General features: G+C 40.4%; 1 protein-coding gene across 2 annotated transcripts in view; it reads right to left on the reverse strand.

Moving 5' to 3' along the window:
- ALKAL1 (ALK and LTK ligand 1) overlaps positions 1 to 10,775 on the reverse strand; it is a 36,877-nt gene extending 26,102 nt beyond the window's left edge. For both annotated transcript variants that reach the window (XM_053956862.1, XM_053956854.1), the window contains exons 1-2: positions 10,709 to 10,775; positions 9,500 to 9,816 (exon numbers count right to left, since the gene is read on the reverse strand). In XM_053956862.1, coding sequence (XP_053812837.1) covers positions 9,500 to 9,806 — 307 coding nt within the window. In that variant the 5' untranslated portion in view covers positions 9,807 to 9,816; positions 10,709 to 10,775. The remainder of the gene's footprint in view (positions 1 to 9,499; positions 9,817 to 10,708) is intronic.
- Positions 10,776 to 20,448: the final 9,673 nt, after the last annotated feature.

Raw genomic sequence — 20,448 nt, forward strand, 5'->3', positions numbered from 1 at the left:
TAAGATACAGACACTACACATCTGTAAGTATTAAGAGGAAATTCACTTTGTGCAATTCTGCAGGACTCTATGCAAAGCACTCTGTTTTAGCTATCATGGCTGCTAATAAATGTAGATTCTGGAATATTTGCATAAATTAAACACAAGAACAGCTGCAATACATCAAAAGGAATATATGAACTAGTTGAATTGACTGAATGAAAACTGATGACATGTGCTTAACTGCATACAAGCCAAACTCAGCACTGACAAACATAGGCAAACTCTGTTGGTGTGAAAGGAAATAGAATTGAGTTTGCCAGAGCTTAATTAGACCCTGCGCTTTTTTCTAAATATGAATAGGCTCCAGGTTGATTGCTGTGCAAATGGTAATGTTTAAATGTACTTTACATTTCCTGTGCTTATTTTAGAAATGTTTCTATTTCTTTCTGAATTAGAACAGATACAGAACTGTCACATATGGGTTAACAATACACCATTTCTGCATTATAGATACTTCATTCTAAAATACTACTTTAAAGATGTTCCCAGTGGTCATATGTCAGGTTTATGCTCAGGCTAAGGTCATTTTACCCTATCATAGTTACATAAGGAGACCACTTATAAAGCATAACTAAGATCATAATATTTTATGTGAGTGTTACATATAAATGAATCAAAGACAGCAAGTTACTTAGACATACTAATATTGGAGGTTTGATCTTCATAAACAGGTGCAATATACATTCAAACATACATTTCAGTGGGCCAAAAGGTGCTGAGCAGAAAAGAGCAAACCTGAAATAAAAAAGCAGAAAACACTTTCCATAGTTTGTGACTGAGCAACTTTAACATTTCCCTGATTTTTTAATACCAGTGTCACTGTTATAATATTCTGGCATTCTGAGATAGAGTGTAACTGAAGAGAAAGTGCTACCCTTAATACTTGAGAAGTTTTCTATTTATTCTAAGATAACACTTAACATATTTGTAATACTTAATCTCCAGTTTTTCTCCTTCTCTCACTTCTTATTCTGACAGGAAAGAAACAGCTATCCCAGCCAAATGTAAAGATGGCTTTTCTGTAGGTGTTGCTCAGGTCTGGGACAGTGGACTTCAGTATAAATGTGTAGTTTGGATTTATTTCAAGGATTTCTAAGGCCCTGACTGCATCTTACATAAATGATCCTCCATATTCCTATGCAGCTGAATCACACATCCACACATGGAGTGACACCACCATGTAGGTAATGTAGAGCCATCCTGTTCATAAGAAGTAGATCTGAGTGTAAATTTGATGTACCTTTGCCAGTCTTATCCATACAAGTTATTTATTTTGTAGTAATCCCTTTTCTGAAAGAATGAAAGTTGCCTGATAGCTAGAAAAGTGACTTGGTACTGAATAAAGGGGGAAATCTGTATACGCTATCTTCATATACCTGGCATATGATCAAACCTGGCAATGGGAAGCCCAAATTGTGGTACTTTGCTAATTTACTACTGACCAAGAGGTCCATTCAAACTTTAGGTGCATCATATCAAATGCAAGCAATTAGCCTGCTCTAGATTACCTTCTGACCCAGAAGATTTTGTGGCCCAGAAGACCACAAGAAACCCTCTTATTAGTATGTCTCAGTCATAACTCTTTGTTTACTGTGTAAAAGACAAGTTCTGAAAATCTTTTTCCTAAATTTCCTAAATTGAAATTTCCGCGACGGCAATCTCTCATGTGTTAGGCATGCTATGTCATTAACAGACTAAGAAGTAATTACTCTATCATGATTAGAGTAATAACATCACAACTATCTCCTTACTTATTTTAATCCAATGGGATTTAAGGGTTTTATTAATCCAGGGCATACATCCACTACTGCCACATATACTGACAAGCATGCATTTTCTAACACTTCATTTCAAAGTCATCATAAACAGCACAGGTTAAGGAAGAAAAATTTTTTGACTGTTTTCCAGTAGGGTTTTATTTTGCTTTTCACTTTATTTTACAGGCTTGAGTAAAAAAGGAGAAAATAATTTGAGTGGCAAAACCTTAATTAGATTTGTGCTATGTCACTCAGGATGCTGTCTAAAATCTGCAAGGAACATGACAATAATTGCTTTTGCTGATGTAACTTTAAATGTTTTTCTTTAAGCCAAAGACACAGATTTCAAACCATGTAGTAAGATAACACGTACTAAAATGCAATTGAACCAACTCACTGTAATTGAGAAAGAAAAACTTAATAGACTTTAAAAAACAACAACAAGAAACTTACAAAATAAAAAGTTTAAATATTCTTAGCATTCAAAATTGTGCCTTTACCATGACTGGTTTTTTCTTGGCTACATACATTTTAACTGTGTCTTTAAAAACAAAGTATTAGGATCAAAAAGTCACAATTTGTGACTCCAAACAGTATTTTTCACCAGTGTTAAAGCCTATATTAAACAAACACATTTTTAAGTGCTGTTTTGGTAAAATCAGTGAAGCACTGCACATCAATGATTTTTTGCAAAAGCAGGCATATTAAAACTGAGGATAATATCAAAATGGCCACTAATAAATCAAATGCTTGGATCCTTCATGTGTTAAATCTTGTTTATGACCTAAAGAATTGTGCCCTCAGTATGTAATCAATAGTCAATTAAACCCATCACTAGAGCAACTGTTTTCCAATTGGCTGACATTAAAAACCCACAAAACTTGAGTAAATAGCCTCTAGGACTTGCACAAAAGTAGTAACCTCTAATTCACAAGTGACAAAATGAAGCACTCATCCTTAAATTGAATAGAAAAGCCTAACCATCAACCCCCAAAACCAAACATAAGCAAACAACTGAGCTTTTTTTTTTTTTTTCAGTACAATGTCATGTGAATGCATGCAATGAAAAAGAACATACTTACTATGACCATCAAAGTGTACTTATTTGGTATGGTTTAAAACAATCCTCAAAATCATTAATATTGGATAAAGTTCCATTTCAGTTTTGGGGTATTTTTACTTCCGTGAAATGTACTAGATAAACCTCTGAAAATTTTATTTTTCTAGAAAAAAGGTTTTAATAAGGGGGATATTTTCCTCTTCCAAAAACTACTTTTAGGTCACTCGGAGAGATCTTCTTTAAGAGTAAAATTATCTCAACACAGACAGTGGCCTTACATATACTTTAGGCATGAAACCAGTCACCCTTTTCTCTCTGCACCCTTTCAGTGGCTCTTTTGGTAGATGGTGCATCCTTCTCACATATATTATTGATTATGAAGTTTTGCTTATGGCTTTCCACAGTGACGACTACATTGAAATTATTTTTATTCTGTGTTAAGCACTTTGGAAAACATAAACCTTTATAATTCTCAGTGGTAACTTAAATCACATGTGGGTCTAAAACATCACATCATTCTCATGCACACTGCCCTCAAACCCTATTAATTAAAAGAGGAGTCTGTGTGCCTAGATGTATGGATGTATGTATAATTCTCTTTTTATATCTTTTTCCCTGTATACATACTTACTTTAAAAGCAATATCATCTCCACACTTGAAGCAGTGTACTTTCAAGACTAGAGGCTATCTATCAAACAATAAATGTATTACAAAGCTTTATACCTGTGTACTGCATTCTCCCACCTCTCAGAGGCTTTCCCTGGCAGACTAACACCTGAAATAACAAACCACAAAAACACAGAGTCCTGCCATTCTTTCTTGATAGAAAAATCAAAATGTGCATAATGTAAAGGAAAAAAAACACTCAATATATATATCTCAGCTCTTCAGTTTGCTCACAGGCTCAAGGCCAAGTTAGACTAATACAATATTCAGGCTGCTCCTCAATTACAAATGGTAATGCATGCAGATCTACTTTGAAACAAAACTTCTGTTTTCTTTGCTATTCACTTTGTTGCATATTGGAGAAGTCCTGGTGTACTTCAGAGCCAGTCCTGGCGTAATACAGTGAAAATTGTGACATTCACTTTTTTGAGGCCAGAGCTGCACAAACTAGTAATTGGGTGTCTTGTCGTGCTAAATACAAGTTTTATAAAAATATTAAATAGGACTAATACAAAACCCAGAAGATCTCCTCATATTGATCAAAGCAATAGCTCAATGAAAAAACCTTTTCTGTATGTATGCTGACATCCTATCTTGCTCCTGGGACAGCACAGTGCACTCTGAAATGTTTACTGCTCAGGGTACTGCAGTTCAACAAGGCTTCTCCCTTTTTGTGCCAGGACAGCACAAGGTCTCAGATATCGAGTGCCCTTCATCGGGATTAATGGGAGTGAGAGCAAAGCCCCTTGGAGACCACTTCATTTGAAGGACTACTCTGGTACTTCACTATTTTTTGTCTCCTATTATGCAACAACTATGTCTTATCTTTGCTCACTCCCTCATCAGCTCTCAGGGTTATCCCATATATTCTCCAACACGATGTGGAAGACTTCTGTCTCATCCTAGTTTTCAGATGACTTTTGTTCACTGGCCTGGCTCTATTGTCTGGCAGTCTCTTTGCCAAACACAGAGTATTGCTGTTAAAATCGTATTGCACAATACACCTAAAAACCCAAGCAGGCAGGGACAGGAATGTAGCAGCGGTGTGACAGATGGCAAAGCCATTGTAACCATGACTAGCCCAAGCACTGTGCAGAACTGAAGGAATCTCTGCAGTGTTTGGGATTTCCTTTCATCAAAGGAAATGAAAATCTATCCCGCCCACTTGTATTTTTTGGGTGGAACTGACACCTAACCATGGTCAAAGCAGAGGTAATGGTTCTTCCCACTGAACTCTCTGTAATTTTTATTAACGCTCATCTTCTTCTAAGTCTCCTGAATGCCCAGCAATTCCTATCAACACAATAAAGTAAAAAAAAAAAAAAAAAAAAAAAACTAGCTTTTTATCAGGAATAATAATTGGACGAGACTTAAGGATTACAAACACTGTGTTATGTCATACCATACATTTTAATTTCTTAGAGACAAAGTTTACATTCCTCAATGGTCTCCTTTTCTTATTCCAGACCTGTAATTACATTCACTGAAGTAGTTTAGTATTAGCCACAGCAGGTCTTTCAGGATTAGGGACTTCCAGCTGTAATTATCAATACAATTACAGAAGATTTTTTTTTAAGTGAGGAAAAAGAACAAAACTTTTCTTATGCCTTACTTAGGATACATGGGTTTGATTTAACCATAAACTAAAATAAACCTCAAACATATTTTTCAAATCTAATTCATGATGAATAATGGTTAAACTAGCACTATGTCACAGCACAACTTACAGTTTTCTGCTGCTGATGTGTAAGAAATTTTGGCATAAAACTGAACTTGTAAGTGCAACCTCAAAGTTTAAATATTTTGAGGGTCAAATTCTCTTCTCTGATATGTTATTCTAAATCTGAAGTAGATATGCTCAGGAGGCTAATTTGAATGTACTCATAAACTCAGAGCAATATTTATCTTCATTCCTTCATGCTTGAAAAATGACTACTCAAAATGTTTTAAAATGTCTTGTTGGTCTCTCAGGAAAAAAGGGAAATTTCAGCCCGCTAATGCTTGTAAGTTCAGATAGCTCCTTTCTTCACTGTGGTGGGCAATATGTAGGGAAAGAATAGTCAAAGCATCTTTTTTTTATTTCTCAAGATTCTTTAAATCTAATTACATGGAAGCTATTCTGGTTTTGAGGAAAGTGTTTGGATAAATGTAACAAAAAGAATCGAAGAAGAATGACAAACTATTCTAGTTCCCCTGACGTGACATCCAAAAATAACCTAACGCTGAATCTTCTCTTTGTGAAAATACAGGTTTTCTTCATAAAAAAAGCTGACCACAGTTAAGCATCAGAAGCAGGGAATAGTTATAAAAAAGATTACCCATTGTAGAGCTTTCATCACTAAGATTAGAAAACTTTAAAACACTTCTTAGTCAAAAATATAAAATCACACCCAAGCATAAAAACTTCATGGAAATCAGGCAAGTAAAGGATGTTATGACAGAAATTTTAATCCCACTGGATATAACTCTGAGGAACAACTTGTATTTTTAGTGACATCCTACCAGGAATCCTAGAAAATATGAAGATTGCTTTTTGGTTAGTTGGAATTTCTTCTAAAGGTACTGTTCAGAGTAAGTGCTCATTCTCATTAATCAGGTCACCAAGAAAAACAGGGACAGATCTGTGTGAGATAAGACTTTTGAACATGTAGGGATAAAAGAGATAAGAAGTTAAGACAGCTAAAGTGTTGGTGAAACTGGTATTTCTATTGCATATGTAAGTGTCCTGGGTCATACAAGAACCATGATTCAAATTTTCTAAGGGTTAAGAAGCACATGACATGGAATATAACTCTGGTTATTAAGGGGCAAGAAAGACCTAAAGAGTCCTTTGTAGGCAGGTCACAGCATCACACTGTCCCACACAGCTGAGCAGGTTTGAGTGTCCACTCTATTCCAGGCATGCCCCTTTGCTCTGTGACAAAATCACATGAAGTAAGATCACAAGTCTTATTCCCATGGCATAGCTCTGGCCCAGGAGCTGTCCACAAACCACCTGCAAGCCACATCCAGATAGGGTATCACAGAACAAAACCTCTCTTGCTTTCATATCCCCTTTATGCATCTGAACTGAGTGGCACATGTACAATGTCTGACAGGTAAGTGTTTCACTCTTCTTTTTCCTGCCTCATCAAAGACGCCCTGTGGGTGCTTGTGCTTTTCAACTACGGCCTGAGCTAAATGGGCAGGACCCCATCAATCTAAGGAGGAGGTCCCATCCTCTCTCAAACCCCACCCCTGGACATGTGCTGTAGCCACTTGCCCTGTGCTGCCCCTAGAATTCACCCAGTGGTACTCCAGGTCAGCTTTCTCCCTCTACAGATAGTTAACCAAGCCCCTAAATGAAATAAAAGAAAGGTGAGTGTGGGGGTACGACTCAGTGAGTGGCTAGACTAAAGCTGGAGAGAGTCCTGAGCGTGAGGGAATGAGAGAACAGGAGGGAAGCACATTTCAGTCCTCCTGCTATTCAACTCATTGATAATACAGAGTAACATCCTCAGAAAAGAAAAAAAGGCAAAGAGAAAACACACAGAAATTGTCTTGCATTCTCTGTTCTATATACAGCACTATTCCAGATGATTTTTGTTTCAAACAAAAGAAGTAATTAGCTGCTCAATTGTCTTTTAAATCAGACACTTGGGTTTGATTTTCAGCAGCTACAGACAATCAAAATACATAACTCCAGTTTCAAATGCTTGGCTTAGTACTCAACTGAATGCAATAATTTTCCTGTCTGAGGGGAAGATAAGCCGTTCTGTTCAGCTGATGATCAGGTACTACCAGCTGGAGTAAAAACTGCCATTAATGTGTTAATTACTTGTAAGAAAAAAAAGAGTTAATTACTTGTAAGAAAAGCCTTGTCACAGTCCTCTATCCCAAAAAACAAGCACACACCCTCATGACAGGTACTAACTTGTATCCTTGGTATTGGTAACAAAACATGAGATTAATATAAAAATGTGACTATTATTTACACTTTAGATTTGCTCTTTCTGTGCTGGAGAGACAGCTACCTTTGTGGCTGCCCCTACCTATGCCATGGATGACATCTAAGGATGTTCAGCTGTTCCTTTTGTGTACAACATAGTTACTAAAAGTAACAACTAACAGAAAACACAATCTTGCTGTGTATAATACTGATGGGTTTAAGAAAATTCCCTTTCAAAGTTATATAAATATTATGAAATATGTATACTTTCTATAGTTAAATAGAATTATTTCGTTAAGAGCAAACATCTCCAGTGGGAGAGACTGTTGTCCAAACCAGATTTTTTTCCTCAAGCCACCTGATAATAGTAATTCTTGCAATAATTATTGCAAAGTACAAACCTAAGACTAATTCTCAGGTTTATACTACTCTATCTTTCATTCTCTTGAAAAGAAGAATGTAAGACTTCATGTACTGTGCCTTGAAAAACCATTTTACATCTTCTCTTGAGCTGTGGTCTTGTCCACAGCACATAAAGAATTCAAGCCACAATAATTCAAGCAAATAAACAGTTATGATCAGTTATGTTGATAACCTGCAGCATCTTTTCCAGTCAACACACAAATCTGTGGCAATCTGGTTGGGGCTGGTTTTCCATAACTACCAGAGACTTTACAGTCTGTAAAAGTAATATCTGGAAGCTCACTAGGGCAATACAACCCCTTATGGATGTACAGTTCAATACCTGGAGCAGATCAGGCTGAGAAGTTTCCATGGTCAGAGCATTGTTTACTTTTTGATGGATAAATTTTAGCCCAGTTTCCTTAGAATGTGCAGCAATCTCCCTGCGCAAGTGCCACCCTACCAATCTGTTATTCACCTATTAACTTTTCAATTTGTCACCCAACTTCAAGTTTTTCGAAAATGGAGCTTAATTTCATTTAAAACAGGCTACTGAACAGAAAAGAGTAAGTCTACCAGTGAGACTTGAGGAGGGCTGCATCTCAGCTTCACCCATTACCAGCCACCAGCCACAAGGGCGCTCTCCAGGGACACAAATCCCTAAGAAACCAAACTTTCTTGGGTTTCCTCAGTTGGGTTTCTCTCCAGCAAGGTCTGTGGCAGGCAACAAGAGAAAAATATTAGTGGGCCACAGCCAGGGATAGTCACTAGATTCTCCTTTTTTGCAGGAGGTTTTTGCACCTAACCCACACAAACCTCTCAGGCAGCTCTACTCCAGGAGGAAATGCTTTTGCACGGCTCTGCATCAAGCCTAGCAGTGTCAGTCTCCGGGCCAAGGACAGTGTGACTATCACCAGGCAGCTGTGCTTGGCCCTGAACTGTGTGAACATCACCAGGCAGCTGTGGTTGGTCCTGAACTGTCCCTGCTGTCACTGCCAGGCCTGGCCCGTGCCAGTGCTGCAGTGCTCCCTGCCCCAGTCTGAGCATCCACCAAAAGGCGAAATAAGCCCCATGCCCATCTCGGTCTGGATCTTCTGCACCTGCCCTGCAAAACTAGAGAAGTGCATCACATGGGAACCAGCAAAGGTGGAGAGGAAGTTTAAAAGAGTACATCCAGAGAGCTGTCGCTCAGATTGGTCATTTATCCTCTGTGCAGATCAGAGCAGCAGTCCTAAGACTAGGGAGAAATGGGGCTCCCTCAGTTCTGCGCTGCAGTATAGGGAAGTTGGAAGGCTTGCTCTGAGGGGCTTGCTCTGAGATTGCTCTGCAATCAGTGGTGGTCGCAGCTGACCTCCCGGCCGAAGGTCCCGAAGCCTCAGTGACCCTCTCCTCCCTTCCGTCTCGGATACCCCCACAGCTCCAGCCGGGGAGCAAACTCAGCAAAGGCAAAGCCCCCGCCGTGGCAGCCCCGGGGCGACGGGAGGGCATCCCCGACCCGCTTTCCGCTCGCCCGCTCCCTCCCGCAGCGGGATGCGCCGGCAAAGGAGCCGTCGGGCTCGGCCGCCGGAGGAAGCGGCAGGGACGGGATCCGGACGGGGCTGCACCCCCGGGCTCCCTGCGCGGGGCAGCGCGGCGTCTCTTACCTCCGTGCCGGGCGGCGGCGAAGAGCCGCGGCGGCGGCGGGGCGGCGGCGGCGGCGGCGCGGGGCTCTGTCGGAGGGGCACTGCCGCCGCTGTACCGCCGGGAGATCACCCGGTCCCTCCGCGGCGGGCGAGGCGGCAGCGGGCGGCCGTCGTCGCCCAGGGCTTGGAGGAGGATGTCGAGGAGCGCCCCCCGCTCGGCTCCGGCGGCGGGCACGTCCCTGCCCTCGGCGCCCGGCGGCGGCGAGGCCGAGGCCAGCAGCAGGAGCACGATGGCGGGCAGCGCCTGGCGCTTCTTCGCCCCTCGCATCTCTGCGGCGCTGGGAGGAGGCAGAGAGCGAAGGCGGTCAGCGCCGGGCCCGGCCCGCACCCCACCCGCCCGCCCCCCATGCCGCGCCCGGGGGCACTCCCGCCCGCCGCTCCCGCACGCCGGGGCGGGCGCGGCCCGCGGAGCGCCGGCGGAGGGGGCGCGGAGCGGGGACCCGACGGGCCGCCACCCGCCGGCCCCGCCAGCCCCCGTGCGGTGCCGCCGCGCTCGTCCGGCTCCACGGAGGCTGCGTTTAATAGACACGGATTAGGGGAAGGTTTTTAACCGCGCCGCACATGTTCGCGGTACAGGGTTTTGCAGGGGATTTGGTCGGCTCCCTTTGCCCCTGGAGTCCCCGCGCCCGCGGGTGCCTCCGGGTTCTGCCGGCGGAACGGGGCGGCGCGGGAGCCCCCGCGATGGGTCAGCCTCGTCCAGCCCGGGCGGTGCCACACCGGGGGTTCGGGGAGCGAGCACGGACGGTTGTCGGATGGAGTTCAGTGACGGGCAGGTTACATTGCAAGTGCCGCAAATCAGGGTAGAAAGGGCGAAAACAATTACCACAGGCTGGGGCTTCGAGAGCAGCACTTAATGCCCTAAGTAAGCTATTCTAATTATAGAGAACGGGTAGGATTAAGAGGGAGGGAGGGAGGGAAATTCTGTTATTTACAAACTGTTTTCTAGCTGGCCTGCCTTGCAAATCCTCTTGGGCGAAGGAGTTAATCGGAGCCTCAAGGGAGCCGGTTTTCCCCGACGGCTCCGGGCTCTCCCGCTGTCCCTGCCGTGCCGGGGCGCACGGCAAACCCGGGGAGTAACCGGGGAGCGACCCGCGGTTCGCTGCCTGGGCAGGGACACCTCCTCGTTGCACGCCAAGATCCCCTCCGGAGAGCCGGCTGGCAGCCGCTTACCTTCAGGCAGAGGCGAGTCCGGCTGGGTTCGTGCGGGCTGGGGAGCGAGGTCCTGTGCCGCCGTCGCAGAGTCCGTGTCCCCGCGGAGGTTCCGCCGGGCGCGGAGTGGGGCGCTCGGTGCTGCGCCCGGAGATGGGGGGTGCGCCCTTCAGGGCCATGCGCTTCTCTTATATAGTCCACACTGGCGTACTCATTTGAGTACTATCGACTTTAGGTGGGTGGCAGTCGATGGAGACACCTCTGGTAATCACTCTTGGGCTCAGAGAGGGTCTTTTCTGACAAACTTCCTCCTCCCCGTTTGTCCCCCGGTGGATGGCAACTGAAAGCTGAGTTTGAAGTGACTCTGATCTATTTGTGAAATTAGATTTCCCTGAAGATTGGGGAACGCTTACTAATAAAGCTGCCGGCTCAAGAGATTAAAATGTGCTTTAACTTAGCGGGATTCCCTTGGGAGTACAACAAGGAAACTATTTAATTCCCCCATTTTTTTATTGAACCAAGAAGCCGTGAGCAAAGTCTGAAGTGCGTATAAATTTGGTTCTGTTTTGATGTCAAGGAAAGTGGTAGTCTGTCTTTGGCAGGTGAATTCACAAACTATGAACCTCATAAAAGTTTGCTTCTTCAAAACAGCTTTTCTAATTTTTGACAATGACAGTAAATGAAAACCTCACAAAAAAGGTAGTGACCTAACAAAACCATTAAACCTGCAGATTAAAAAATTTGCCTCCTAAAGCCCTAAATAGACCAGCCAAAAATTAGCAAATAAAATCTCAGCTTTCAGAGAGCAGTTGTATGCAGGTGGTCTTGACAGAATGAAAAGCAATATGAATTTTTCAAATTATAGCAGACAATATTTTATGTTGGTATTTTTGTTGCAAGTATAACTCTTTGTCATAAGTTACCACTTAGATATTTACTTAATAAGAGTGGGACAAAAAGAAAAAAAATTGAGATGTCCTATTAAATGTGAAAATGGGGAGTTTAGATTTGAAGGAGATTTAAACTATTCTGAATCTATCTGGCACACAACATTTCCCTACAAACATTGTCTATTTTCCCAAACTCTTTCATTCATACCCTTCTCTGGTTGTCTCAGGCAGCACACATTTTTTGGCTGTATCTCACAGGGACTGTCATTGCTGGTGATGGGAATCAGCTTCTTCCCCACATCATCCTCTGCTTGGGCCATTCTCACTCACCTTTGGGGGTGTGATCCCACAAAGATCAGAAATCAAACCAAGTTTAACTAATAAAGGTTTACAAAGGGTTTTATCACACTAAATTTTTTTAGAGGTTGGTGTACTGCACAAGATACACAGGTCTGACCTGTGGATTCCCAGGATAACTGAAGCAAGATGCCATTCTCTTTCTTGCTAGGTGATTTCCTGCTTTTGCGTCTTTATTGGGTGCATATAGGAGTTTACTTTTGTCAAGCTGATGGTTAAGTTCAGTGAAGAGGGAAAGGGGAGCACTAATCAACTGAGAAATAAAGCAGCATATTAATTAACCGGCTGCAAAATAAATCCAAATTTTTCTCTCCATTTGCTCATTTTTTTCTATTATTTTATTATTCTTTTCTTCTGCCCTCAGAGACATATATTGACACCACAGAATGGGACTGAATTTTTCTATGGAACCTACCAAAGTATTGCATTGACTGGAGCTCCTCTGCCCCAACTTCATTACTAGAAGATTTACATCTTCTAGCCCTATAAGCAGGTCACAAAGGAAGGAAATCCATGCGGCACTGTTAAGAAAGAATCATTTTGCTGCTCATAAAAACACCAAAGTCTTTATTGGATGTTTGTTTGAAGCAGATGGCAGAATACTCATAAGGATTAAAAGCAGTATTGCAAAAGGCAAGCAAATTGTCCCTCTTTTCTCACCCACAACCCCAGAGAAGATCTAGGGAGTCTGCAGACTAGCATGGCTGACTATGTTATCTTGATGGACAACATCCTAGGGATGCCAGCTTGGAAATTTCTAACCCTTTCAGCAAAGATTCTCAAATATGTCACCCCCATGCAGTGGGTTCCTAAGATAAAAATGCTGCTACAAATACTAAGGCCATTAAATTTTGTTCTTTAATCTAAATGTTGATTATTTAGAGTTTTGAAGCTTTGTATTGGAACCCAGCTAGGCCCTTTACTGTTATAAGCCACCCACTTTTACCCTTGTCCTTTAGGTCTGTTGTAACTTGTTTCTCTCCTTTGGAAGAGCTGTATCCTTCTTTCCTTGGATGGATATTATACCCACCCAGAGGACAATGAACTGTTTTATAATTAGTTTTAAGTTAGACAAAATAAGCAGGTAGGTTACTTAACTTCTTATCCTTTTTTATGTTATCTTTTGGTATTTTCAAAAGAATAATCAAGAAGTCAAGAAAACAAGAGAATGGGTGTCCCTGCTGAGCAGCTTGAGAGGCAGATTTATCAGCTCTTTAAGTTATTGCAAAGATTTTCATTCCCTTCTGTAGGAGTTGGGACAAGCCTTAAAAGAACCAATTAGAACCATAGCACATCTTAATCACAATTTTTAAGTAGCTTTTTAAGATTCTTTCTATGTTCAAGAACCTTAAAGTCTTGTGTAAAAAACAAAATGAACAAAAAGATTTGTTTTCTATTATTGTGCAAAGCCTTGTCTCCTTTTAAGTTGTTTTGATATTTGAATTCATCAGAGAGCAGTTGAAAGAAGGAAGACCAGACTGCATCCAGAGGATGAAGTTTTACTAATCCTAGGCAATTCTGGCAGGATGAAACCCCATTCTCATTGGCCCTTTTGTTAGTAGCTCTAGTGTTTCTCCTCATCATTATATGGAGAAAGAATCTCAGCATGAGATTTACATCAAAGAGTCCCTCTTAATGCTTCACACAGCATCTTATTTAGGAACAGAAAACCTGTTAGTAGTGAGCCTAAATAAGTCTGGCTGTTTGCTTCCTGTAGCTAACAGATTTAAACAGGTACATCACATTATTTTTCCTGCGACATGTTGTTTTTATTTTCTGCTGTGCCTGAGCCACAAGTATGTCTGTTTGAAGTTAAAAGCAAACTAGTTATGTTGAATATCATAGGGCTGACAGAGACTCAGAGAGATGATCTAGTGCTTTCCCTTGCTCAAGGCAGAGACAACTGTATCTATGTCATCAGGGCTCAGCAAAAACTTTTAATTTCTCCCATTAAGCTCAACACTTCATCACAAATCCATTAAATGAAAAATTGGTAAATGTGGGTTTAGAAGTGACATTTTACCTAGGGATTTACACTGAAATACAAAAATTATCTAAATGTATTCCCAAAGCACACACTCAAATAAAAGACAGGCTAAAGTGATTTAAAATTTAGGTATCTTACTGTCTCTACATAAATCTGTCAGCCAAAGATTTCCATGGCCACTCATCTAAATCAAGAAGAAAAACAGAGAAAACCTGTTTCTGTTGAAGTTCATGGGAATTTTCCTGTTGACTTTGTTGAGCAGGGATTTAATGCAGGATTGTTACTAAAGGAGAGGTAAAGAAGTGAGAAATCACCTCAAAAATATGAATGCATTAGTCAAGGCAGTAAACTATAGATGGCTGTTGTAATTTCTGATAAGTAACAGAGGATTCCAGCTGTTTTCAGATCACAGCATTTCCTTAAAGTCAGAGTTTTTACACAGCCATATACATATGGGCCTGTTGAGGCTCAGTGCAGAGGACTTGATTAGATGGCCTTTTGAATACTTTTTGCAGTCCTTTGTTTCTATGAAACTCTAGGGGTTTTGTGAGTGGCTTTTAAGGCACAGGTCATGCTAATGAACTGTCTGATGGGAAGGCCATACAGCTAAAGAAGCAAAAGAGCGTCACTAAAAGAAATGTGAAAATCAGTGTGCTGTATTTATATCTTAAATGAAAACTTAGTGCATCTCATAACTTGATATTATTTTTTGAACATTTTTGGTAGAAGTAGCACAGCAGAGAATTGTGGCGTGCTCTTAATTGAATTTTAGATAGCGGCTTCCAGTGGTTTTTCTATACAATGAAGATTTAAATTTTTTTTATGATGATCATATAAAGATCATCATCTTTCTCATTAAAGAATAAGTTTTATAATTACAAACATATCTAAGCATTTTTAGCTGCAAAGCTGAAATTATCTTTATTGGCCTTATCGTTAAGAAATTGTACAATGAAGTCACCTTTAAGGTTTGGAGGGTATTTTGCACCTTCAATTACAATATAATGAATCAATTTTTTCAGGCCCTTTGTCTCCCTTGTCCTCTGGAAGGCCAAGCTGGAAACATGAAGAAGTTTCTGACATACAGACTTCAAATAATAACCTGAAAACTAATCTACAAGTTGTTTAGCAGGAAGCAAAGAGGATCTAGGGAGAGCACTGAGGAGCCAAGTTTTGTAGGACTATGAAATAAGTTCTTCTATATTCTTTTATTTCTCCTGAGACAGTTTCCGTGGTGAAGGTTTTGTTCCTGCGCTGACTGACTGTCTGCAGCTGGGACTGTTCAGCTGAAGGTGGCACATGGCATAAACTACAAAATCTGAGTCTATATGTGTTATTTCACAAGAATCTGACCCAAATAGTTTTTCTCTTAGCCTAACTGATATTGAGAACTTAATAGCAAGAAATGAACATGGCTTGCCTTTTAAATTGTTCCCTGGACAAAATCTTCTACAAGATTTTCAAAGAAAAATAAAAAGACTTTAAAACCTGGAAAGATTTTCCAGGACCTGAGAGTTGTGTGCTGAGGACAACTGGTCTCAAGGGCTGAGAAATAATTTGTCTGGTTAAAGGCCCCTTTGAGTTGCTTGCAGTTCTTCACAAATGCTGGAACATGGAAGGTATGAAGGCAATTACTTGTATTACCATGACTCTGAAGAGTGACAGTTTAGAAAATATCCAACAGTGGCTTGGTTTGTTGTCACCTTTTGATTTTGACCATAACTACATTTAAGAAGGACAAACAGACCCTCCACCACAAGAATCCTGCTGCAGGCACCTGCTGTTATCTGACCTCAGAATACCAAAAATAGATACCAAATTGTCCCACTGGTTTATTATAGATACCAAATTGTCCCCTTTTTCTTTTGAACCCAGATCCTCAGCTCTGTCAGATGCACTGCAAAAGACAAAAGTTCTTTTTCTGAGGTAATGACAGCTTATTACACCTGTCATTATAGCAGCTAAAAGAGTTTATTTGGAGATGCAGCAGGTTTAAATTAAATCTCTTGCCTGGCACAGAAGACATCTTCACCATTATGCCCCTTGTGACAGCAAATTCATGACAGCAACTTCCTGACATCACCAAAAAGCTGACTGGTGACCAGAATAATTGTGCAGGTGACGTGGCTTCCATGAAGAGATCCATCTGACCAACATGAGGACCGTTACCCAGACTTTTCCTTCCAACAATACCAAAGACTGAGTGACATTTTCAGGGCTTGGCAACAAAGGCAGTATCAAGACTTTACATTCAAATCATGGAGTCACTGATTCAGGAAAAAAAAAAGTGTAATTTCATCTTGCAGTGAGATTCTTCATCAGGGGAACCTGAACCTAGGGATTTTTGTGGATGGAAAAGTTCAAGGGCAACCTTCAATGCAGATAGAGAATCACTCCAGGTGTGCTGCAGCAGAGTGGTCAGAGTTTAGAGCTCACTGACCTCCACTGCTGAAGTAATCAACTTTTAAAAAAGAACAAGAAAATTTGGAGGTAAGTGTTGTGTCAGTGATGAAAGAGGAGGCTTGAAAAGTTTTAGAAAAAATGAACTGTAGGGACCACCCCAAACGAAAAAGTCCTCCAGCTTAGGTTCATGTTACTTCCAAAGCAGAAGTTAAGACATTTGATGCCATTCCCTACAGTAAATATATTTTCTGATTATCTATTACATTAAGGATAGATTTCCACAGTGGTCTCCTGTGAATCCTTGCTGATTTTTTGTCTGATTTCTCATCAGACTGGCAAACTTTCCAGACCTGCTGCATATTGATGGTTTCAATGCAAAAAAATTCTAAGAAGCATTTGTCTTGGTGCCACTCAACAGTTTAGACAAGAACTTTGAAAGTTAACGTGGTCTGAATTCAGTGGATTAACTGGTTCTCGGAGGAGCCTCATACAAAAAATATTAGCAGGGTAATGTTTATTTGAGTAAAACACACATCAGTGTTGTTTTGGTAAGAGATTTTCAGCAGGAATTGATTTTTAGACTGGAAAGAGGTAAAGAAAATTGATCTCAGTTTTGCAGGCCAATATGGGCACTGAGACTGAAGGGACACAATCAACCAGAACACAGCCAAATGCAGAGAGAGAAGCTCTCTGAGGGTGGATTCCTGCCTGAAAAAGAGTTGGCCAAGCAATGCTTCTGATGTCCAGAAAGAAGAATCTCAGATAATACTGTTTCTTACTGGTGAGACTGCTAATCAAATTTTGTACTTGAATCACCAATTCAGACCTTAGGAAGAATAACAAAAACTGAAGAAAAATAAGGAATATGCTTTTAAGTTTGGAAAAAAGATACTTTAAAGCAAAAGATTCAAGTTTATCAGAAAGAACTTTGAGCTTGTTCTAAAAATACCGACTCGGAAAACAGAAATTTGATGTTAAGAATCTCTTTAATGTATGAATTTGTAAAAGACCATCATGGTCATTCAGTCCACATACCTGAAGCTGTAAAAGTACAATAAAGACCTACTTCAGATAGAGTATAAAAGATGCCCTCCACATGCCCCTATAGGCTTCAGATGACACAGTATTATTAAATAGTCTGGAGCAAATTTAAAATGCCTGTGACAGGCCAAAAGTTTGTAATGTCTGAAGGCACTCCAGGAAGAATATCCAGAACAATGCCAGAGCCTTGGGGCCTTGAAGGAGTAGGGTTTTTTAAAAATAAACCAACCTGAGGAAGCAGATCATCCCCTTGCTATGAATGTCAGAATTCTTCTGCCTACCTGACCTAGAGGAAAAAATTCATTATGACTCCAGCCCTGGTGACTGACTTAAAGCTGAACCTGTGATTATGATACACAGCCAAGCAGCTGAGAATTTTATAAATTACTAATGGATCTTTTTGACATAAGCTGCGAAAATCTCCAGTGACTCAAAGGGAAGGGAAAAAGTACCAATCTGTTCCTCCTCTCTGCCTCCTGAGGCAAAGAAGGCATCTAAGGGACACCTAAGAATAATTCCTGTTTCATCAGGTGACAACATGGGATTAAAGCTGTGGGAATGAAATAGGTGAACAGTGTTCCCATAACTTCTAAATTCACTTGGATATAGTCATTGTTATTTTTCAGAGACTACTTCTAGGTCTGGCATTCTTCTGGTAGTAGGGGCAGTGGGACCAATGGCTTTATCTTCTCCCTCCTCCTTCCTACCCCCCAGATTTCTTATTAAACTAAATAATGGTTCAAAGGAATAATTCATCATAGATTTTCCTTATTCCTTAAGATGCCCATCCTTTGATAAAATGCATTTTGTAAAAACCTCTACAAGTGGCAGAGAAAAATCACCTTATGATAAATTATGTAAAAGTGTCTTTAGATCATATAAATTAAAAATAAACTGTTGTCTGAAATAAATGTTTATTCTGAAAATAAACTGTTTATTCTGAAATAAACTATTAATTTGTTAGCATCACATTTGAAATGCTTTTAAGGACCTTGCCATATCCCTGATCCCAACTAAAGCTTTTGATAATCATAAGAGGAACTAATAAATTACACATTATGTAATTATATGTGGGGTTTTTTTTCTGATAAGTTTAAAAAGAACAAATATTTAATTTTGCTTCCTTTCTAGTGCAAGACTGGACTGTTGAAGAGTTCTTCAGCTCCAAAATCATATAAAAAAAAGAAAAAAATAACTAGATCTTCCTAACTCTCTTCAATTTGTCCTTTTTTATCCTTTTTTCTATTGCACTTCCTGTCATGCTACTCCTAAATCTTAAAACATCACTTAACCTGTTCCTTCAATTGCTTTAGCTTCTCCTTGGCATACATTTTTTGATTCTGCCTTCCTCTTTTCAGCCATCCATCCCCCACGTTATTTTTTTTCTTTTCATTTAAAATGACACATGACACTACAGCTGAAATATCAAATGTGTTCACTCATGCAGTTTTTTACAGGTCCCTCATATTTCTAACAAACAGAAAGCCATTTGCTAAGTTCTTTGTTACCAAGGAAAGAAAGAAGAAACCATACTAAACACATCCAAAATCTCTGCTAAACATTAATTTTTGTCCTGATCTACGACAGCTTAATAAAGAAGCTCAGTAACATTTTTAATGTTTTTTAATTATTTAATTTTAATAATAATTTTAATTTTGGTGGTGGTGGTTGTGTATTTCTTTTTTTCTGTGGAGTTCTTTTTCCAAATTGACTTGAACATTTTTAAAAGAATAAAGATTGACTGACAGAAAGTCAAGCCGTGTTAATTACACGGTGTATTGTTGTTGGAGATTATTTTCAGTCTAGTTGAAACTAATATTAAAAATGGAAGTTGTGCTGAGGTTGTACATTCCTTATTCTGAATTACTGCATCTTTTGATATAAGTCCTGGCAGTGAGACCCTATGGAAGTGAAGCTGTGCCTACCTAATAGCTTCCACTGGATCCCTTTCTGTTCACCACTGAAGGGCCTCCACAATTCAGATAACACACTTGACACCAGTGTCATATCTCTGTCATAATGGGACCGCTTCTGGTATAGAAAGGACCAAATGGAGCAGAAAATAAAGAAAAAAAAAACAAGTATCTATTAATCCTTTCCAGTCATGGACAGGATTAATACGAAGCACACCATCATCATAGAGTAATAGAATAACCTGAGTTATTAAAAAAAGAAGCTGAAATGGCTCAAGTAACCATTTTGAGATTAAATTAGTTCCTAATGGCTCACTGTATAGCTCAGAATTCCTCTTGGAAAGAATTTGAAGAAGCGGATGCCATGGAGATGTCAGTGAATTGCTGGTAGCAAAGGAGAGCAGGAGTGCCTCTTTCAGAAGCCTTACTCTCTTATAGTGCTCATAAATTTGTGGGTCCAGATGAGACTGTGGTGCCCTCTGCCCATCTCAACAACATTTGAGTGCACTGGACATTTCAACTATTTTGAAAAATGTATAACAGTTAAAGATAGCCTCATCTTTTTCTAAATATAAAAGACCGAGTCAGAGGAATTCATTAGTGCATGGAGAGCAAAAGGAACTATAGACTTCTCTGAGGGATGCCATGCTCTTCTGTTCTCCTTCCCTGGTCAAGATAGAATTGACTCAGCAGGAGATGGTCCCAGGACTGCATTCACTACTGCTCCATCTCTACTGTCTCATCTCCTGTTTTCCTTGCACCACAATTCTCATCTCATTATCACTGCAAGAATTTGAATATGCTGCTGAGCAAACTGCACTGGGCTCCTCACATGCAGCCTACTCACCTGGTAGGCAACACCAAGATGTGCAAAACCCAACAGAAAGCTAGGCAAAGACTACATTTCCAAAGCCCTTTCTTCCTTACACTTCTAAATTAAAAAAAAAAAAACATTAAATAAATTTTTATCTGCCAGATGTGATGTTTAGACAGTTTATAAAACACTGTGAAAAATGTGTTATTAAAGCTAGTGGATCTAAGATAAGCAGATCTCTTTGACCCAGACAAAGACCCTTAGCTGCTTGAGAAGAAAGACTAAGATTAGGGGTAGCCTGCCACAGTGCCTGCCTGCAACATATGGGCCTTTACTAAATCTGATTTCAGTAAGTT

This window comes from Vidua chalybeata, chromosome 1 (genome assembly GCF_026979565.1).
Source record: "Vidua chalybeata isolate OUT-0048 chromosome 1, bVidCha1 merged haplotype, whole genome shotgun sequence".
NCBI lineage: Eukaryota > Metazoa > Chordata > Aves > Passeriformes > Viduidae > Vidua > Vidua chalybeata.